Source organism: Olea europaea, unplaced genomic scaffold (assembly GCF_002742605.1).
Source record: "Olea europaea var. sylvestris unplaced genomic scaffold, O_europaea_v1 scaffold1973, whole genome shotgun sequence".
Classification (NCBI taxonomy): domain Eukaryota; kingdom Viridiplantae; phylum Streptophyta; class Magnoliopsida; order Lamiales; family Oleaceae; genus Olea; species Olea europaea.
The window spans coordinates 145,683-167,739 of NW_019237586.1; the positions used below are offsets into that span (position 1 = coordinate 145,683).

A 22,057-nucleotide genomic window follows, 5' to 3' on the forward strand; every position below is an offset into this window, starting at 1 on the left:
GAGGGAGGACGACGGAGGAGAAGCCTGCGTGTTGGTATGTGAAGAAGGCCAGACTTCTGGAGAGGCCTACAACGATGAAGAGGACGATGGGATGACAGACATTGAAGAAGAAATCGACCTAGAAGCAGAAAGGAAAAAGAGAGGAGTATCGCGCAATACTCTGTTTAAGCAACTACATCAAGAGGGAGTTCGCGAAGTAGACTTATTGGAGGAGCCATCTGGGCGTCCTTTTGATTTCTACGTACTGTACGGGACACCCAAAAGGAAGAAGAGAGTGCCTCGCTCTGAAAAGTATGGGTCACCTCCAAGAATAATGCCCCCTCCCACAGGTTGGATAACTGATGAGGAAGCATTAGAAAAAAGTAAGAAGGAAGTTCAGGAGACAGAGGATCAGCGTGACATATTGCATGTCGACTTATCACAAGGGGATAATTCGACAGAAAACAAGCAAGAGGTAGAAATAGAGGCTGCCGAAAAGGTTATTTTTAAACGGCCAGCCATGAAATTGACAAAACACCTGAGGCCATTATACGTTAAAGCTCTAGTTAACGGCGTCCCAGTGGCAAAAGTGCTTGTCGACAATGGAGCAGCTATAAACACCATTCCATCCAGGATGATGAGAAAATTCGCAAAGACAGAGGGTGATATGATTCCTACAGAAGTCATCCTCACTAGCTTCAATGGAGGAGCAACTTCAGCTAAGGGAGTTATGCCATTAGACATAACTATAGGTATGACTACTAGGACCACTGTCTTCTTTGTAATAGATGGTCCTACTAGTTACAACGTGCTCCTAGGAAGAGATTGGATACACGAAAGTCGCTGTATACCCTCGTCGCTCCATCAATGCCTGATCTTTTGGAATGACAAAGGCAAAGCAGAGGTGGTACAGGCCGACCATAGGCCTTTTGTTGCAGAAGCAAACTCGGTGGAGAAGTTCATGTACGAAGGAAACTATGGACCTATCAGAGTAGTACAAGACGGGGAAGAAATTCAGGTTGTCGCGCAAAACGAAGAACCATTCTCAGTGGACGCACTCACTGAGATGTTCAAATAGATGAGGCCAAATATAGTGGCCCTGGAAGAGCCAGTAATTGGCAAAAGAATAATTAAGGAGTCTTGAATGGACTTTAAGTTACAAAAGCAAATGGTCGACATTCAGGCCTTCAAAGCCAGACTGATGGCTTTCAATAAGGAATGCAATGACAAAGCGAAGGAAGAGACTGCCCTAAAAGCACTGAAGGACAAGTTGGCAGTATTCGAGTTAGAGCAAAACATTGGCCGAGAAGTCAACAAGGTGGATTGTTTGGAAGAAGAAGCACTTACAAAAGAACTGGACGATGAAGTGATGCGGATTGCCAAACCTGGATACGCTCAAGCACAAGACCCTCTGATCAAAGTAAATATTGGCGATGAAGGAGAAGATCATCCAACGTTCATCAGCCAGATGCTCGACCAAGAGGTTAGTAACAAATTAATCGCTTTGTTAAAAGAGTACAAAGATTGTTTTGCTTGGGAATATGAACAAATGCCTGGTTTAGATAGAGACTTAGTGGAACATAGATTACCAACTAAACCTAATTTTAAACCTCATAGGCAACCTCCTAGGCATTTTGCTCTTAATGTACTCCCTGAAATTAAGAAAGAGATAGAGCGATTATTGAAAGCAGGTTTTATAAGAACAGCCAGATATGTTGAATGGTTGTCGAATATTGTGCCAGTACTAAAAAAGAATGGTAAACTAAGGGTGTGTATAGACTTTAGAAATTTAAACATAGCTACACCCAAAGATGAGTATCCAATGCCCACGGTGGATTCTTTAGTAGATTCAACTGCCGGACATGTCATGTATTCTTTCATGGATGGGTATTCAGGATACAATCAAATCTATATACCTGAAGAAGACATACACAAAACTGCCTTTAGATGCCCTGGGTCTCTAGGATGTTTTAAATGGGTGGTTATGCCTTTCGGCCTAAAAAATGTAGGGACAACTTATCAAAGGGCTATGAATTTAATCTTTCATGACATGATAGGCAAGTTTGTGGAGGTGTATGTGGATGACATAGCGGTCAAGTCCATTAAAGAAGATGACCATTTCGAACAGTTAAGATGTTCGTTTGAACGAATGAGGCAATATAAGCTAAAGTTGAATCCCTTGAAGTGTGCATTTGGTGTTAATGTAGGGAACTTTCTTGGTTTCTTAGTACATAAGAGAGGGATTGAATTTGATAAAAATAAAGCGAAGGCTATCTTAGAAGCCAAACTACCTAGCAACAAAAAGGAGTTGCAAAGGTTTCTAGGTCAAGTAAATTTTCTAAGACGCTTTATTTCTAACTGTGCAGGGCGAACTAAAATCTTTTCACCGCTATTAAAGCTGAAAAATCATGACGAATTCGTCTGGAAAGAAGAACATCAAAAGGCTTTTGAAAGCCTGAAAACATATCTATCAAGTCCACCAGTGTTGGTGTCACCAATCCAAGGACGGTCGATGAAAGTGTACGTGTCGATTGAAAAAGAATCAATAGCTGGAATGGTCGCGCAAGAAGACCAAGTTGGTGAAGAAAGGGCAATTTACTATTTAAGTAGACGGTTAACGAAATGTTAATGCAATTACTCTGCTGTTGAAAAATTATGTCTTGCATTGTATTTCACATGTACAAAACTAAGGGCTTACTTACGGCCCGTAACCGTTTATTTAATTTCTAAGGTAAATTTAGTTAATATATGTTTTCGCGCCCTATTTTACACCAAAGGGTAGGCCTTTGGACACTAGATTTATCAAAATTCGAAATACAATATATACATCAAAAGGCAGTCAAAAATCAGGTTTTGGCTAACTTTTTAGCCGATCATCCATGCCTTGACATGCCTGAAGAAATCGAATTAGAAATCAATTCGTTCGAATTAAAACCTTGGGTATTGTATTTCGATGGATCAAAAACCTCTAAAGGTGCAGGAGTAGGAGTAGCGCTAATTAATCCTTTAGGGATTTGCTACAAGTTTGCATTCACCTTAGACAGAATGTGCACCAACAATCAGGCCGAATATGAAGCCTTAATTGTGGGCCTAGAACTAATGATAGATATGGGAATAAGAAATGTGATCGTTAGGGGCGATTCTCAATTGGTGATCCATCAATTGATCGGTGATTTTAAATGCCAAAGTGATTCCATTATAAGTCAATATGAGATCGCCCAAGAATTATTAGAAGAATTCGATCAAGTAGAACTCCAATGCGTTAATAGGATATATAACGACATGGCAAATGAGTTAGCCCAAATGGCATCAGGGTACTCAAAGGTTTTGAATTGGAAGTCTACTTGTGAATATGAAATCATATTGCCCATGATTTAAAGAAGGGCGAGAAAAATTGAACTTCACTGTATACAAGATGGAGATGCAGTGGATTAGAGAACAGAGATTAAATGGTTCCTTAAAGAACCTAATGGAGGGATTAGTAGGAAGACAAAGCTATGTTTGCTGAATTACACACTAATAGATGAAGAGTTGTTTAAGAAACGCTCTGATGGTGTATTACTAAAGTGTGTAAGTTTGCAAGAAGCCAAGACGATCATGGCTGAAGTGCACGAAGGGATATGTGGAGCACATCAAGCTGGCCATAGGATGAGATGGTTAATTATTAGGAGTGGATATTTTTTGCCAAAGATGGGAGAACTATGCGTTCAGTATGCAAAAAGTTGTTTAGCGTGCCAAAAACATGGTCCAATACAAAGGCGCCAGCACGAGAGATGGCACCTATTATTAAACCTTGGCCGTTCAAAGGTTGGGCAATAGATCTGATAGGGAAGATCTACCATCCATCGTCCAAGCAACATACTTTTGTTATAGTCGCAACCGACTATTTCACTAAATGGGTAGAGGCGGTACCTTTGAAAGAGATTACCCAGAAAAATGTTATAGAGTTTATCCGTGATCACATTATTTATAGGTTTGGAATTCCACAAACTTTAATGGTAGATCACGGAACATCTTTGAATGGGGATCAAGTGAACAAATTTTTGAGCGAGTTTGGGGTTAAATTAGTAAACTCCACACCGTACTACGCTCAATCCAACGGACAAGCGGAATCTTCTAATAAGATTCTAAAAAATATCATCAGAAAGATGATAGATGAAAACGCCAGAAATTGGCACGAATGTTTGAACAAGGCCTTATGGGCTTATAGAACATCACCTCGGTCAAGTACTAAAGTTACTCCTTTCCAACTTGTTTATGGACAGGAGGCCGTTTTGCCTATGGAAATCAACGTGCAATCTATTCGAGTGTACTTGCAACATAAGTTGAATGATGATGAGTATGCCGAATCACTAGTTCAAAATTTGTTGAGTTTAGACGAATTGAAGTTGGACATCTTAGATAGGTTGCAAGTTCAAAAGCAAAGAATGGCTAAGTTTTATAATAAAAAAGTCATAGCCAAGTCGTTCAGCTTGGGCGAACTAGTTTGGAAGATGATATTTCCTTTAGATACCAATGATCCAAAGTACGGGAAGTGGTCGCCCAATTGGGAAGGACCATACAAAATAAACAGTGTGTTGCCCAATGGGGCGTACCACTTGGAAGATTTAGATGGCACCAAGCACGTAAGATTCATGAACGGAAAATATTTGAAAAAATATGTTCCTTCTTTATGGGAATGTGAACAGATAAAAACATAATCAAACATTCTGGACGATCAAAAGATAATAAAGACAGAGCGAAATACGTTCGAATAAAGTTCTTTATTATCAAACGTTCATTACAAGAATACAAAAGATACAAATGATGGACGTGCTACAAAATACAACTAAAGTAAGATGATCTCCCGGTTGATCGCTGAGTAAGCTTCACACCGCCTTCCTAAATGCATCGCTGCAATGGTGGGATTGACGAGTAAGAAGGTGTACTGGCCCCACCGCCTTCCTAAATGCATCGCTGCAATGATGGGATTGCCGAGTGAGAGGGTGTACTGGCCTCACCACCTTCCTAAATGCATCGCTGCAATGGCGAGCAAAGAGGTTGAGAAACACTCTCAGCAGGCAAGTTGAGAAGCACTCTCAGCAAGCAAAGCGGCCCACAAGCAGTCCAAAAATTGCCTCCCATCATTGACTCCTTGTGAAGAACAAAGAGACGATAGGAAGAATTTTGCAGGAAAGAACTTCGCTGCTGGCCAGAAAATATTTCCTATACCTCCCATACCAAAGGTGACATCAAGGTAAATATAAGGCGGACGGACTAAACAATCCATTTTTGAATCAGGTTGATCGTCAGAATGCCAAGAAATGGCAGCAATTTGATTTCGAAGAAGAAAATGAAGAGATGAAGATAGAAGATGAAAAATGCGAAGCATTTATAGGGGGGTGAAGATGAAGAGACAGAATATGAACAGCCACATTTCTATCTAATAAACGGAATTAAATAGCCCTAAGTTTTGGGAACAGTAGTGGGAATATCAAAAGGGAATGGACAAGATTCTTAGTGCAAAGCAGTTAAGTGCTTAAAGAATTGATGACTAAAAAATAAACGTCAAATAAATGCACAAGAAGTTAATGTTCATTAATGATGAACAAAGTTACAAAGGGAAAAATCGAATTACAAAAGAAAAAAGATATCGTATGTCTTAATTACAATCTACCCCATAAAGAACGAATTCGTTCCCTAAATTTTTCCCAATCCTCGTTCTGTCGAGAGGAAATGATGTTCAATTCAGCCGCGACGTCATCATCATCAACTTCCAACTTCTTGTACTGCTCGACCAAGGACTTAGTTCGCTCAATTCCCTGGGCGGTGTTGCGCTTTTTAGCAGCCATCCTCGCCCTGCAGTCGTCCATTTTAGCTTGAAGTTCCCTCATCTGAACAGCCAAGTTAACCATCAAAGAGTCTTCAATCATGACTTCGGAGGAGATTTCTTTCAACTCGTCATCAGCCTTGTTAATCTCCATACGCAAAGACTCTTTCTCAGCTACGGCTCGAAGATATTGAGTACGCTTGGCCTTTAGTTCAGTATTCTTGGCCAGCATAGAAAGGACCTCGGAGTGGATAACCTTCAACGTCGCTTTGAAATCGGCAGAAAGATTGAGCGAGGGAAGCGTCAATGCTTGCTCCAACTTCGCACTCAAGTGCTCAAGTTCATCCTTGTGCCTGGCAGCACTAGCCCTTCCAATATCCATATCCATGAAGGCTACGTACTCAAATATCAATTCCTTCAGGAACTTCAAGTCTTCCTCTAAAGAAGCAGCAGGACAATCGGATGGAGCAGGGCGAAACGTCTGAATTTGCCCCCAGGAAGCGAACAAGTCTTGGATAGAACGCACAATCCTGCAAAGAAGACTGCCAATATTGAAAATCCTCACTACAACGAACAAGGTGGAAATAGAAATGAAGCAAAAAGAAAAACTACCTCGTCGACAATCGTAGAAGATGGCACGCCCTAAGCCAAGCTTGCCACCAACGACTCATCCATTCGTGAGGACTACTCCTTGTCCGAGCGAGAAGATGTTGCCACAGCGAGCGGACTCATAGGAGTATCTGCAAAGCTCAAGAGCAACAAATCAGAAACTAATAGCACGAGCAAAGGTAAGACATCAAAAAACTGAATTACCTTCTGCTTCGATGTTTGTGGGGTTGACGCCCTGGGAAGAAGGTGGCTCATCCATGGGTTGTGATGAGGATTCTGGGACTGAAGATGTCTCTTTAAGCGTAGCTCTCTCATCGACCGGTTTGGATGAAGTAGCCTCAGTAGAAGATGATGGAACAGGAGTTGTCGATGTCAAAGCCTTTGAAAGAGAGGCTGAACTTTTCTGAGAAATCCAAAAGATTATCAGCACACAGAAAAGTTTCAAGTGTGGAAAAGTATACTTGTAAGTAAACCAACTTAATTACCTTCCTCCTGACAATAAGAGGGGCATCATCATCATCATCGACATCATCCTCCAGAATGGGAGATGCTGAGGCTGGCCGTTTGCGGCTTAGAGCACTATTGGCCGTAGTAGGCTCGGCAGGGAGGGAAGAAGATGGACGAGCAGATTGTTTAGTGTGACGAGAAGGAGAGGGGCTCCGGATAGACAAAGGAGTGACCAAAACAGGAGGAGGAGAAGAAATACTCGGTTGGTCTAATGAATGGAAGGCACGATTGGCCTCAGTCGCAAATAATCTGCGCGTCACCGATGGCCAGAGTTGTTCAAAAAGAGGGTGAATGGCGTGGCTAGAATTGAAAGGGGCCAATGAAAAATGACTGGTTAAAAAGAGATTACGAGCATCTATAGCCTCTGCCTCCGCTTTAGTAATGGTATGAAAACGGTCAACTAAATTCTTTGAATAGCAAGGAGGAACAGGCCAAGTTTGGCCAAAACCAAGCTGGCGAGCAAAATATTGGGGAGCATAAATCTCTACCCCAGCCTTGGCATTAGTCCCAATTAGAATATCATGAAATAGCTCCCTCCCGGTTAAAAACTGAATCCAAATGAGCAGGGAGGTGCTCGCGCTATCTATGGTGGAAGGGGGATGTACATAGTTTGGAGTCAAGAAAGGAGGAAAAGGAAAAAAGGAAGGGATTGAATCTAAAGAATAAAAGAATGAAAAAATGTCCCTTCTGGACATATTTACAGGAGTTAGGGACTCCATGGCTAGCCCATAACAGCTAGCAGAAGGACGAGAAATGGATGGAGCGCCAAACGATGGAAAATAGGATCTCAACCACAGTTGAGTAAACCAAAGAGGTCCACTGCCAGTGGAAGATGCACCATTTCTCAATTGAGCTTGAAGAGAGACCATGCCTCTATAAAGGGCAGCCAAAAACAAAGAACATAAATTCAAAGGCCTGCCACACGCCAATTCGTGCGCTATGGGTAAATAACTCAAAGAAAGCTTTATACTTGGCACGCACAAAACATATTTACAAAGCCAAACTAAAAGGAAGGCCACTCGCTCAGTATGGGTAGGCTCAGCACTCGAATGATTGTGGAGGGTCTGCAGGCTTGAATAAGAGTCGGTATAGTTTTTACCAAACTTTGGGGCGCCACCAGAAACTAAGATACCTGGGAAAATGGTATCGCCCAAAGGTGGTAGATTCATCAGGGCCCTAACATCCCTTAACGTAATAGACATGGGACCAAAAGGAAAAATAAATGTGTTATACTCAGGGGACCAAAAACTCAAACCAATCGAAAAGAGCGCGGATCAAAAGTAGGGGGCGAATAGAGACTTCTAACAAATCAGAAATCCTAGCGCTATCAAAAAGTGCCTTAGTAGGACCATGACCCACAAGACGAGCATGCCACCTACGAAAAGCTACATCAGATTTAGGCCAAGCGCGAATACCTCTTTCGCGAAGTGGCCCCAGCGGTAGAGAGTTCAGGAATGGAGGACCCTGAGTGCAGGGAAACAGCTGACCCACCACCGCCTGTTCAACTGCCTCTGCATTGTTGAAAAAAGGACCCAAGTAGAACTCATTACGTCCAACGTCGGCGGGTGCGAGAAAACTTGGGATTATGTATGGGCGACTCAGAAGTCTCTGAAAGTCATCAAAACTAAAGGAGTCGCTAGCTTGAGATTGTGAAGCAGCCATTAGAGAAGGAATGAAGCTTTTCAGGGTTACGTAACAAGGAAGCAAAAGATGAACAGTGAATCGTGAAAGAGACGCAAAAAATGTGAGGCGTGGTTTGGTAGCAGTGAAATGGCGTGTTTGGGGTTTATAAGGGTTTGCAAAACGACGCACCTTTTCAAGTTATAGAATGAAATAATGATTGAAATTCTTGGGAATTTCGAACGTTGCTGGAAACACAAAGTGAATATGGCAAAATTCAATAATTATTATTAATTCTACCATATTGGGGGGTAATTGTTGACACATAAAAATTCAGCCCAAATCGAATAGCCAAAGGAGTAAAGCCCAATTGGAGGATCCCCAATTGAAGTCCAATCGAACGAATCAAGGTGAAGGCCCAAATAAGGGGGCCCAAGAATGCGGTAACGCCATCGCCCAAGTTTGCAAGTCGCCCAAAATCTGAACGAATAGAGTGTCATACGGTCGCCCAGAGCTGTTATTCTATTCTCGCCCAAACCTTCAAGTCGCCCAAGGTATCAACAGACATAACGCGTCGTGGTTATCAAGAAATGTAGTTATCAAGGCAGTTGTTAAAGCAGCCCTATCACGTTCCACGACTCAAGGAATTCAATCGAAAGCGGTTGAACGATGAAAGGTAATGGCAGCAGTTAAAAGACAGTTTTCATGACAAAATGGCCACTACGAAGAAAGTGTGTAGTTATAGGACGATCAAGCAGTTTTTAGAGTAGTTAATCAAAAAGAGATCGTCTATGAAGTATAAAAGAGAGAAAGGACATAGAAGCAAAAGATCGAATCAAAAACTCTCGAACATAGAACATGTAATTTTCATTTCCTTAGTTTTTTAGATTTAAACAATTTTCTTTCAGTAACTTGTGTGCTTGCGCCCCTTGGAGGTACGTTGTTTTCCACTTCCAATTGTAAAGTTCATCGCCAATAAAAGAACACCCCTTTTTGGGATTTTGTCTCAAGAGGTTTCGTCCCTTACACAATCGTCTGATCCCTTTTAATTGTTAGCGACTAACCCGCGCGAAACAAAAACTAACGGTACATAATTTGATGTACCGAAGGATGTACACCCTTTCACATGAGGGTGGCTTTTTCACATGGGTCCCACCCACATATGAGAGGGTATATACCCTTCGGTACACCAAAGTATGTACCCCTAGCAAAACTCAATGTAAAAATAGATAATTAGGTTTTTGTGTTTTGGTAATTATTTTTACGTTTTTCAGGTTGATTTTTTTTCCTTGTTTGTGTACTTTCTAACAGTTTTGGTTTCTTTTTATTATTATTATTATTGAAATCTTATCACCTTTGTTTACTGCCAAATGCTTTCACAAAGGGCGTTTCTATAAAAGAATGGTACTTTAATGTCGATTGCATAAATTCCAAGTGAAGCGTGCTAATGGTGATTAGCTTCTGGCAAATTTGGAGCAATACACATGCACAACATGCATCTTAGGGAAACACTATGAAATGTATAGTTATATTGAGAATTGTTACAAAAATTAAAGCTAATTTAAGACAAATGCTTTTATAATATTGATACATATGTATTTGTAGACTCAATCAATTGTTTAAGAATTGGATGAATAATATCATTTTTTTTTTTTGGACAAAAAGGGTCACTAAGCTGAACTCCTGGGCTTAAAATCATAAGCACAATGGTTTTGATGTCAAATTGTTGAATATTTTGAAACTTAAATTTTATAAAACTTAATGAATTACCAAGATCTCCATGTCAATTCATCAAAACAGAATTAATTAATGATGAACATATCCTGATCCATGACTTTGTATCTTGAATTTTTAATCTTAAAGATCAACTTGCAATCCCAGCCTGATTGGCATTTTGCTTTTAATCTTGATTGCCTTATTATTCAATTTGATTACTTCAATCATTTTTCTTGATTAATTGTTCTTGATTGTTGATTGTTAATTTTGATTGTCGATTTTGGATATTTCTCTTCGATATGTTTTCTTTTGTATTCTTGTGTTGGTGTGATAGCACAAAAAATAAGAATCACATATGAATTATGGATCATAAACCTATATATAATTTTCATATGTATTTGTCCATCATATAATACAATACTAATGGATTCGATCTCTACAATATTTAGGTCCACACTTTGTTTAGATCCCCAAAACCCAATGCTTTTAATTCTTTATTAGATTACTTTAAATGTAATCAACTTTAAGATAGTTTTTATACACAAATTAATTATATACGTAGACCTACATGACAAATTAAATCCCAACAATTTCACACTTGGACCACATACATTACATTATATATGTGCATAACCGTATGAGCTCAAAACTTTTGCCATCATAACCAAAAGCATCTTCGAACAATCTCGTCCATCAATTGTGTTAATATAGAATCAAAGCTATCTTTGTTACAAGTAAATAGCTAAATCCATCAACGATCAAATATACCAACACAATCAAATGACGTAAATCAAATATGGATGTATAGCAAGGTAAATTACATGTGATCTAAATATGTTTATTTTCAACTTATCCTACTTTATTCTTTAATGAGATCAAGCAAATTTTTTTTAATCAAAGTGAAAATAATTGAATCATTTATTTATACAGAATAAACCTAATATCTATGAGCATAAAATGTGTTTGAATCAGACAATAACAACATAAAAACTTCCACTTAACGTCTATATCATCAAAACATGCGAAACTCATGTGAGCAATATGCTCATGAAAGATCTTGGGTGGTAGTCCTTTAGTAAGCGATTTTGCAATTATGAAATTTGTTCTAATATGCTCTATAGAAACTTGACTACTCTGAATTCTTTCTCCTTAACAACTAGTAAGCTGATATCTATAAATATTAACATCATTGAGCTCTTGTTGAAATATAAAATCGCTATTGTCAAAGAATAACTTAAGTAGTCCTTCAAATCCAACTAAAATTGTGCAATCCAGTAATAAAATTTCACATTCATAATCCATGATTAGAATCAAAATATTCGATGATCTTCAGTTGGTTTGGTTTCTGTATGTGATCATGTAATCTTTAATTCTCTATAGATACCAAACAAACAATCTCTTCCATTTTTGAGTGATGGCAAAATCTAGGACAACACCCTTTAAACCACCAATAAAGATAAGTACATAAATAGCCTAAGAATGTTAGAAAAGGGAACTAAAAAGACAACCAATATGTAAGAATATTAAAAGATTTAAATGAAGATAACATGCAAGAAACGAGAACAATTTGTTCATAAAAAGAAGGGTGCAAGATGAAATTTGTTCTTATTTGTTTTATTTAAAGCATATTTCAAATAGCATCTTTTGTTCTGTTCATTGATTTTGTGTTATTTTGTCATGGATTTTCAATGATGAGTCAAAATGCTATAATTCTTCTCTTTTGTCGTGGGTTTTTAACTTAAAATTTGAAGGACTTTCAAGGTTGTTTTGATTAGTGGACGAGTCACATGGTGTCACGTGGAATTCATTGACCTCACAATTTTTCTGAATTTCTATTCTTTTGTTTAACTTTTCTTCAAAATTTCATTCATTATTCCTCATCTCCAGAGCATTGTGCATGACTTTTTCCTTAATGACCCAAATTTGACAGGGAAATGCCATTTGTACGCTTCAAAGTTCGCATCATGCTTGACATTGATTTTGTTTTAAAAAGATTTGTAGGAGGAAAAATTGTTTTTATTTTTATTTTTTATTTATTTTAAATTATCAAATGATAGTTTGCCATGTGGTAAACTGTTAAACTTGGTGTACACAAAGTATGATTCAATCTGAAATGACTAATTAATTTCTCATATTAGAATTTGTCTATTTCATCAAAATCTAACACCATCACTAATCAACTCGTCAATGTCAATGGAGACTGCAAATATTAAAACCGGGTCACCTCTCTTATAATCTCTCAAGTCTCAACCCACTTTAGTGCTGTTGCTTAAAAAAAAAAAGGAAAAAGAAAAGAAAAGAAAAGAGTTATACTATGTGTACAAATTTGGTTTACAAAATTAGTTGATAAAGTAATATCTACACCAATCATTTTAAAAATAGATTTTTAAATAATTGAAAATCAATGGCCTGAATTTTACCAACACTTATTTTGTCAACCAGATTTGTAAACAAACTTTGTACAAATAGCACAACACAAAAAAAATGGCACCTTATTTTTTGATTCTACAATGAAAATTGTCTGAATTCCCCACTGTCTATAATTATTTAGACCCAATTCGATTGTCATTATTGTGTAAAAATAATGTTTTGAATAGTTATTTTTTGAAAAATGTGTGATTAAAAAGTAAAAAAAAAACAAAATAGATTTTGAATTTATTGTGTGGACATGTAATAGTAAATGAGTAAATAAAATAAAGAGGAAATTGCTTGAAATGTCAATTTTCACATATCCATTTGTAAAAATGTCTACTTTCACAAATCCTTGTAAAAATGTCCATTTTGGAATATTTTGGACCAAAATACCTCTGTGAACAATTTATGATTCCATTCAAAGACAAGAAATTGATATTTTTGCAAAAATTTTATTGGCCAATAAATTTTTGACACATAACCTGCCATATTTATTTCAAAAGTGCATATGTCAAATCACAATTAATGCTATTTTTCTCATTGACACAAAAACGTCGAGAATTACATTTCAAGTGTAGAGAATTGTCATGTTCGAAATAAAATGTCATTCTAGAGATTTAAAATGTCGAGAATAATGTTTGAAATGTCAAGAATATTTAATATTGTGATTTGACATGTGTATTTTTAAAATATAAATGTGATTCAAATATCGAGAATGACATTTGAAATGTCGAGAACATTATTTTAATGTAACTTCTCATGGAAACTATTTCTTAAAATCCGCAATAAATTGAAAAAATAAATAAATTGTTTCTTTTTTCATAAAAGACATAATAGACAATTTAGTGCTAAATTTAAAAATTGAATATTTTTCAATTTACACTCATAAAATTAGGCATTTTTGAAAATACCTCTAAAATAAATTGATTTGTTTAACGGGAGTCAAGTTGTTAGGTTGCACACCATTAAGGAATTAATAATTACAAGTCTATATTGACGTGTTTTGCACTTGTAAAGTACAATGTTCAGTAACTTTTTCTTTATAGGAATTTCCTATTAGTTTATGTTAAACTTCATTTCTAGGATGATGACATTGCTAATTATTAAAATTATATTATAATTACAATGAAGTGGAAAGGTACTCGTCAATGGTGGATCGATAATGTCCTTTAAAAATTAGATTATGTGCTCGCACACGTCAATTTCACAACTATTTGGACGGTTTTCGCCAACAATTTGAAAAGGCTGAGGACTAAAATAACAAGAATTGAAATGAATAGGGATGATTTCGAACATTTGGCAAAGGTTGGGAACCTCCACGGAAATATTTACTATTGGGAAATTCAAAAAAAAAAAAAAAGAAAAAGAAAAAGAAAAAGAAAAAGCCCATATATAGAGCCTGTTTGGGAGTGATTTTGAGAATTGATTTTTTGACCGTTAGGAGAAAAGTGGGGTCCACCTGTGAGAGAAGAAGTCAAATATGACGGTTGAAATAGTGAAATAACGGTCAAAAAATTAATTTTTTGGGTGAAAAAATCGGGCCCAAACAGGCTCATAGTTAGGGTTTGTTTGATAGTGATTATGATATTTGATTTTTTGGTCATTAGAGAGAAAAATGAATTTTACTTATAAAAGAAAAAGTAAAAAATGACGATTGCTTTAAGAAAGTAACGATCGAAAATTTAATCTTTTGAAATAAAAAATTAGAATCAAACATCTTTCACAGTCATGCGTCATGTATATTGAGCTTGACATGCCCTTCACAAGGGGGCCTCAGTTCGAAATAAAGGCAAATAAAAAATTAGACGGGCCCCACCCTTTGAGAGGAGAGCGTCAATCGGATTGTACAATTTTGAATATATCCTTTCAAGTTTCCAACCATGCTTGGTTAACAGGGCTACATGGGCCTGGTATTAGGGTGGATATTTATCCTTTTCCAAGAGAGTCATTGATTTCTCCAATAGCCATCTTCAAAATACCAATCTTCTCTTGCAATCTCAGTGAATTTCTCTCTTGAATTTTTCCATTTCTTTTTGCTGATGCATTTGATCTCATAGACTCCAGAGTCAAGCGCAGTCTTCGTCAACTGCTTTTCCAAAAGTAGTAAATGCAGTGGATTAGGTGAACGAAACTAGTAAAAGTTATTAATATACGCTGAAGTTTTGAAGAAGCAGATTTGGTGGATTAGAAGGATATATTTTTGCCATCTGGAAGTAAAATAAGCTGAGATTGTTTTTTGTGATTTGGTAGTGTAAGGAAAGTAGTTTGATGGGAAGTTATATAAAGGAGTTTTCGGAGGTGAAGGCGAAGAATTCGTCGGAGGAGGCGTTACAGAGGTGGAGGAAGGCGTGTTGGCTGGTCAAAAATCGTAAACGAAGGTTCAGATTCACTGCTAACCTCGACAAGCGTTGTGAAGTTCGCCAGATCCAAAAATCTAACCAGGTTATATTTATTGTAATAACTGCCACAAGAATATCTCTTTCTAAAGCTGTTGACGCTAACAACAACTTAACAGTTTACTGATTAGTCAAACTGTGTGATTTGCCTGAAGATTTCTTTAGATTCAATCATGAATTTGACTAGGTTTTTGTTAAATATAAAATAATGCAAGTATCAAGTATTGTTTCTATTTGCCTTTAAATCAAGGAAAGGGGAAATTTTAGTTTCATAGGAGCAGAGTGATCAATGTTCTACAGAAATTAATAGCTAGATGTTCGCAGTTTTAGGCCTTCATTTGCGAATGATTGTACCTTTTAGACTTTGCTTAAAGATTAATCTGGAATGGAAATGGATGATTATGAAATCTGATATTCTCCACCATTAGGAAGTATAATGAGGTGCTTAAGTGGCAATACTTATGGATAGGGAAGATCGGGCTATAAAATTTCAAACTGGCTTTACACATAAAAAACTTGTTTTTTACCCCAAAAAAAAAAAAAAAAAAAAAAAAAAAAAAAAAAACCTTTAAAAAAAAGTTGTTGGGGCTGGAGGCCCCCTCCCCCCAAAACATCCGTCCCTGCTTATGGATAACAGAACGTTTCTGCATGTATCCACCTACGTGTTCAAGGCTTGAAATACAAAAGAGAAGTGGGGAACACTTTTCTGAAGCTGTTATGAATTTTTTTTTCCTACTAAAAAATCTCCTATTTATGATGGATTTGTGAATAAATTAATTACATGGAAAAGAAATCATGGATTAAATAGGTCAGTTTTAAGTTCTATTTTAAACTGAACTACGATAGGCCATAGCATGATCTTGCCACATATACACAAGGAATAATTCTGAAGTTACGGAATTTTGTGATGCAGTAATTCTGAAAATTTTAAACTCAAATTTTGATTTTTTTGGTTTTGAACTAATTCCACATTGTCATGGAAAGTGGAGTTTGCTAATAGACGCTTTTTCTTCTGATAATTTCTAATTCTTCGAGAATTTGTTTTAATATCTAAAATTTGTGGAATATTGTAGGAAAAGCTTAGAATTGCTCTATTAGTTTCACAAGCTGCTCTCAGTTTTATTCAAGGTACGATTTTTTTCCATATACTCAAACATGAAGCCTTCTGTACAGATACAGAACTTTTCACTTTATATTGATTTTTTGCCGTGTCTCCAGGTATAAATTACACTGTGCCAGAGGCAGTGAAGAGTGCGGGTTTTGAAATATGTGCAGATGAGTTAGGATCTATTGTTGAAGACCACAGTTTTAGTAAGTTAAGAGTTCATGGGGGGGTTGAGGGTATTGCAGACAAGCTCTCAACTTCACTTAACAATGGAATTAGTGTTTCCGAGGATTCACTTAACAAAAGAAGAGAGTTTTTTGGAATCAATAAGTTTGCTGAGAGTCCAGCCAAGGGTTTTTGGCTTTTTGTGTGGGAAGCTCTTCAAGATACAACCCTCATGATACTTGCTGTGTGTGCCCTGGTGTCTTTGATTGTTGGCATCGCTACAGAAGGATGGCCAAAGGGCGCTCATGATGGACTTGGTATCGTTGCTAGTATACTTCTTGTAGTATTTGTCACTGCAACGAGTGACTATAAGCAGTCCTTACAGTTCAAGGATTTAGACAAGGAGAAGAAAAAGATTACAGTTCAGGTTACTAGAAATTGGTACAGGCAAAAAATTTCGATATTTGATCTACTTGCAGGTGACATTGTTCATCTTGCTATTGGGGATCAGGTACCCACTGATGGACTCTTTGTTTCGGGTTTTTCTTTGTTAATAAATGAATCAAGTTTAACTGGAGAGAGTGAACCAGTTAATGTAACTGCAGAGTATCCTTTTCTCCTATCTGGAACCAAAGTGCAGGATGGATCATGCAAAATGCTTGTTACTACTGTTGGGATGAGAACCCAATGGGGTAAATTGATGGCTACACTTAGCGAAGGGGGTGATGATGAGACCCCATTGCAGGTCAAACTGAATGGAGTAGCAACAATTATTGGAAAAATAGGTCTCTTTTTTGCTGTTGTCACCTTTGGTGTTCTGTTGCAAGGGTTGTTCAGCCGCAAAATGATAGAAGAGTCCCACTGGAGGTGGTCCGGAGATGATGCCCTGGAAATGCTGGAATATTTTGCTATTGCAGTTACCATTGTTGTGGTTGCTGTTCCTGAGGGTTTGCCTTTAGCTGTTACACTGAGTCTTGCATTTGCCATGAAGAAGATGATGAACGACAAGGCACTTGTTCGCCATTTGGCTGCCTGTGAGACAATGGGATCTTCTACAACTATTTGTAGTGACAAGACTGGGACGCTAACAACTAATCACATGACTGTTGTAAAAGCATGCATATGTGGGAAGGTGAAAGAAGTTAGTAACTCTATGAAGAGTTCTGTATTCTGCTCCGATGTTTCTGATTCTGTCGTGAGAATTTTGACGAAATCTATATTCACCAACACTGGAGGAGAGATTGTCACCACTGAAGATGAGAAAATTGAAATTCTTGGTACACCCACTGAGGCTGCACTTTTGGATTTTGGCCTGCTCCTGGGAGGAGATTTCCAAGCAGAGCGACAAGCATCAAAGCTTGTCAAAGTTGAGCCATTTAATTCTGTGAAGAAGCGCATGGGTGTAGTTCTGGAGCTCCCTGGTGGAGGTTTTCAGGCTCATTGCAAAGGTGCATCTGAAATTATTTTGTCTGCTTGTAACAAAGTTCTGAACTCAAATGGTGAGGTCGCTCCTCTAGATGAAACATCCATTAATATCCTGAAAGATACAATTGAACAATTTGCAAATGAAGCTCTCAGAACTCTGTGCCTTGCATACAAGGATATTGGAAGTGATTTTTCTGCTGAAAGTTTGATTCCCTTTGAGGATTATACTTTGATAGGAATCGTGGGCATTAAGGATCCAGTTCGTCCTGGGGTTAAGGAGTCTGTTGCAATTTGTAGGTCAGCTGGTATAACCGTGCGGATGGTGACTGGAGATAACATAAACACAGCTAAGGCAATAGCTAGAGAATGTGGAATATTGACTGACGATGGTATTGCAATAGAAGGCCCAGAATTTCGGGTGAAAAGTGAAGAAGAGTTGCATGAACTTATACCGAAACTACAGGTACTCTTTTTTGGAAATGATTCCACTCTGAGTGTTCCTACTGCATGTTACTGAAATCTTGTACTGTTTTTTTGTCAGGAAATTTAGCAATGATTTCAGTGTGGAGCTCTAATCTGTTAACTTTGTTTTTAGCTTAACCATTCATCATTTCCCCTAAATTTTGCCCAAAAATCCAAGAATAACTATTAGTGCGATGTTCTCCACTCATTTTAACTCTAGGTGCACATTTCTTTGCATGGGAAGATATGACATTTGTGCATATAATAAACGATTTTCTTCGTTCTAATTGGCCATTGGCTCACAAATAGACATAATTTTTTATCCAAATATTGTTGACCTGTATCTGATACTGATATACCTCTTTGGAAGGTAATGGCACGTTCTTCACCAATGGACAAGCATACCCTTGTGAGACATTTGCGATCTACATTTGAAGAGGTTGTTGCAGTGACTGGTGATGGCACAAATGATGCTCCTGCACTTCATGAGGCAGATATTGGGCTTGCAATGGGCATTTCTGGAACTGAGGTGATGTTTGAATGATATTTTATTCGTCCATTACTTTCATCTGTGGCTTTCTAGTTGCAATGAGCTCTCTTATATATTTTTTATGAATATTTTTCTGACTGCTTTACTGGGCTGTTCAATTGAATTATCCAGTGGAGCAGAAAATTACTGGAGAACCAGTTCATATGGTGTTCAATGTTCCTTTTCTTAACTGTTTTGTTTTTTCAAGATGAATTCCATTATTTTGGTCGGAACAATGCTGTTAAAAGCGTAAAAACTGGTTAATATGTTAGTGGACAACTTTATGAATCACCTCAGGCATTATAAAAACATGCAACCATCTTGAGCTTGGACGTGGCAAAGAGGAAGGCAAAGAGGAAACTAAAAATACATTTTTAGAGCCTCTTTTGACTCCACTAACATTGCAACTTGACCATAATGATTGTATTTGTTTAATGAATTGCCATACTTTCCAGTCAGAAATCGTATGTCAATGTCTTGTATTTAGACTTCATTTTGTGGCTGATTTAACTTAGGATTCGTTCTGGGTCCTCAAAAAAGGTATTTGTGCATCCTAGCTTTGACCAGTTTTCACATTGTGGGAAGATATTTAGTTTTATTGGGATACTGGTTTGAGAGATAATATAAGATTCTTTTCATGGTCAAATGTGAGTTCTGAGATGTCTTCACCCCAGGCTGTAGACATGAGTATGTCCGAAGAGATATAATTTTATTTTTATTTCCTTTCTAGTTCTTGACTTGATCATCATTGACCACAATCATTTGGAGTGCGCACACCTCTGTTCCTTGAAAAAATACCTGGATCGATTGTACCTTATGTCACTTCATGGAGCTTGTCTTGGCTTTATTTCATGATCATTCCCCAGTATATTACATATGTGGCTGAACTCTCTTTCTCTGAACGTATTGGGGCTTACTTATTGGTCCATAAATTTCCAGGTGGCCAAAGAGAGTGCTGATGTTATAATTCTTGATGATAATTTCTCTACCATTGTTACTGTGGCAAAATGGGGGCGCTCAGTTTACGTGAATATTCAGAAATTTGTTCAGTTTCAACTCACGGTGAATGTGGTTGCTCTTGTTGTCAATTTCTCTTCAGCCTGCTTGACGGGTAAACACGCTGATCTCCATGTTAGGTTTCTTTTGTACAATATGACTAGTGTAATATATGTTTTCATTAAAGTTTCTGATAAGTTGTGGTGACGTCTTTTCAGGCAATGCCCCACTTACGGCAGTTCAGCTTTTATGGGTCAACATGATCATGGATACTCTTGGTGCACTTGCCCTGGCAACTGAACCTCCTAATGATGACTTAATGAAGAGATCACCTGTTGGAAGGAAAGGAAACTTCATCAGCAATGTGATGTGGCGGAACATCTTGGCACAGTCGTTTTATCAATTTGTTGTCATATGGTATCTTCAGACATCAGGAAAAACAGTCTTCAACCTTGATGGACCTGATTCTGATTTGATTCTTAACACACTAATTTTCAACGCATTCGTTTTCTGCCAGGTAAATTCTCAAGGAACAGGAATAATAATTACCTTTACTCAATGGTTATCCCCCAAATATTTGTCAGTTATAGATTTATAGTGAAAATGACTATTTCCATGAAATTAATTGGGTTCACTAGTTAATCGCACTAGTAGTAACAATATTACCTCTGAGTTGCTAAATAGATGTTACTTTCAGTAAATTGAATTGATCTTAGTTTTACTTGCAGGTTTTCAACGAAATAAACTCGAGGGATATGGAGAAGATTAATGTTTTCAAAGGGATATTGGAGAACTATATTTTTGTGGTTGTTCTGAGTTGCACAACTCTATTCCAAATCATCATCGTCGAATTCCTTGGTACTTTTGCCAACACGCACCCTCTCACTTGGCAGCAATGGGCTGTAAGCTTTCTGCTCGGATTTCTTGGCATGCCAGTTGCTGCTGCTGTAAAGATGATCCCAGTTTGATCAAGATGAAATCATATGGAAAATAAGTTATATCCTATCTATATATATTCTCAGAATCACGTCGGATCCATAAAGGATGATCGTTTTCCCCATCTTTGAACTTTACAGCCATAAAATTGGAGACCTATACTGCAACAACTGCTCAGGAAGGTTGGCTGTTTATATGCATCTCTTTTCAGATATTTTGGTTTGAAGTATGTTGACTCGACTGACTAGAAGAATCAGGATTTTTACTGTCCTGTAATTTTTTTGGTATTGGTAATCAATGAAATTCAACTAATTTCTATCATCATTCATTTATCTATTAACAATTATTTTTCTTCTTATCGTAAATCCTGACTTCATTTTCTTCATTCATGTGGATTCTGGTTATTAGCTTGTAGGGCACATTTTCGCTTTTTTATTATTATTATTATTATTATTATTATTATTATTATTATTATACTTTCCTTAATTTTAAGATTTTTCCTAGTTACTGTTTGGTAGTTTGCATGACCACGAGCTGTCATTTTGCTTGATTACCATCTCTCTGCTTCACAAGTTTGCATTCATGTCGCCCCTCCGGAAGTCCTGTCCGTACGTTGTAAAGGGAGGTTTACAGGAAGAAGAACCGTATTCCAAATGTCTGGCTTAAGTGTGTATAAGCTATGTCCGCATCCGAATTTACCTGGGTGAAGAACCAGGAGGAAAGGCCGCCACTCTTCAGGATTAGTCAGACGAAGATTGGACACCTAAGTTATAAAAAAAAAAAAATTGCATTCATGGGGATGACTTTACTCGTGGTTGCTAATAAGTTTTTCCTAAAAGTGAATTATCTTCGCAATGGCTTGATTTTCATAAAACTTGGTACGAGCCGGGAGAAAAAGGTCAAGGGTTTGCTTCCAAACCGAAGAATTTATTTCCTTGGGAAAACATTAACACCATTCTTTCATCTTGCAACTTCCATCAGTAAGTACCGAATTTGTCCCAAGTCTTGTACTTCAAATTTGGTTACTAAGCATTTATTTAGCCTGGTCCTCATTATTTCAAATTATAATGGATGGAATAACATTTTTTTTTTTGGGAAAATGGATGGTACAAAAAAAAGGAAAGATTTTCAATTTACTTGTAATATATTTTATTAAAGATTGTGTGGTTAAAAATATGAGAAAAATGAAATTTAATTTAATGGATGTCAAACGAGGGCTTAGTTTTTCCATCTCAGCCATATTGTCCCCAGTAAAATTGTCTTAACCCCATTTTTGGATTGTTGAAAGAATATGGTATGACCTGACTGTCTTTGTTGGTATTCTTGACTTTTCAATACCTTTGAAAATGTGTTGAACCACGCTTTTGGAGACTATTTGAGGCCACTGAGAG

At 37.4% G+C, this 22,057-nt stretch overlaps 1 protein-coding gene across 1 annotated transcript; it reads left to right on the top strand.

Annotated features, from left to right (window-relative positions):
* The first annotated feature begins 14,540 nt into the window (after positions 1 to 14,540).
* On the top strand, positions 14,541 to 20,901 carry LOC111379341 (calcium-transporting ATPase 1-like). Its single transcript, XM_023002699.1, has 7 exons — positions 14,541 to 15,094; positions 16,122 to 16,176; positions 16,267 to 18,206; positions 18,576 to 18,734; positions 19,674 to 19,845; positions 19,949 to 20,247; positions 20,459 to 20,901. Exons 1-7 carry the CDS (start codon positions 14,921 to 14,923, stop codon positions 20,696 to 20,698), a joined length of 3,039 nt encoding a protein of 1,012 aa, XP_022858467.1. The 5' UTR covers positions 14,541 to 14,920; the 3' UTR covers positions 20,699 to 20,901.
* Positions 20,902 to 22,057: the final 1,156 nt, after the last annotated feature.

Bases quoted from the DNA above. Each gene is read 5' to 3' on its own strand.
- LOC111379341 (XM_023002699.1), top strand. From the start codon at position 14,921: ATGGGAAGTTATATAAAGGAGTTTTCGGAGGTGAAGGCGAAGAATTCG. The intron at 18,207-18,575 runs GTACTCTTTTTT...CCTCTTTGGAAG, and splicing joins AACTTATACCGAAACTACAG to GTAATGGCACGTTCTTCACC. The intron at 20,248-20,458 runs GTAAATTCTCAA...TTTTACTTGCAG, and splicing joins ACGCATTCGTTTTCTGCCAG to GTTTTCAACGAAATAAACTC.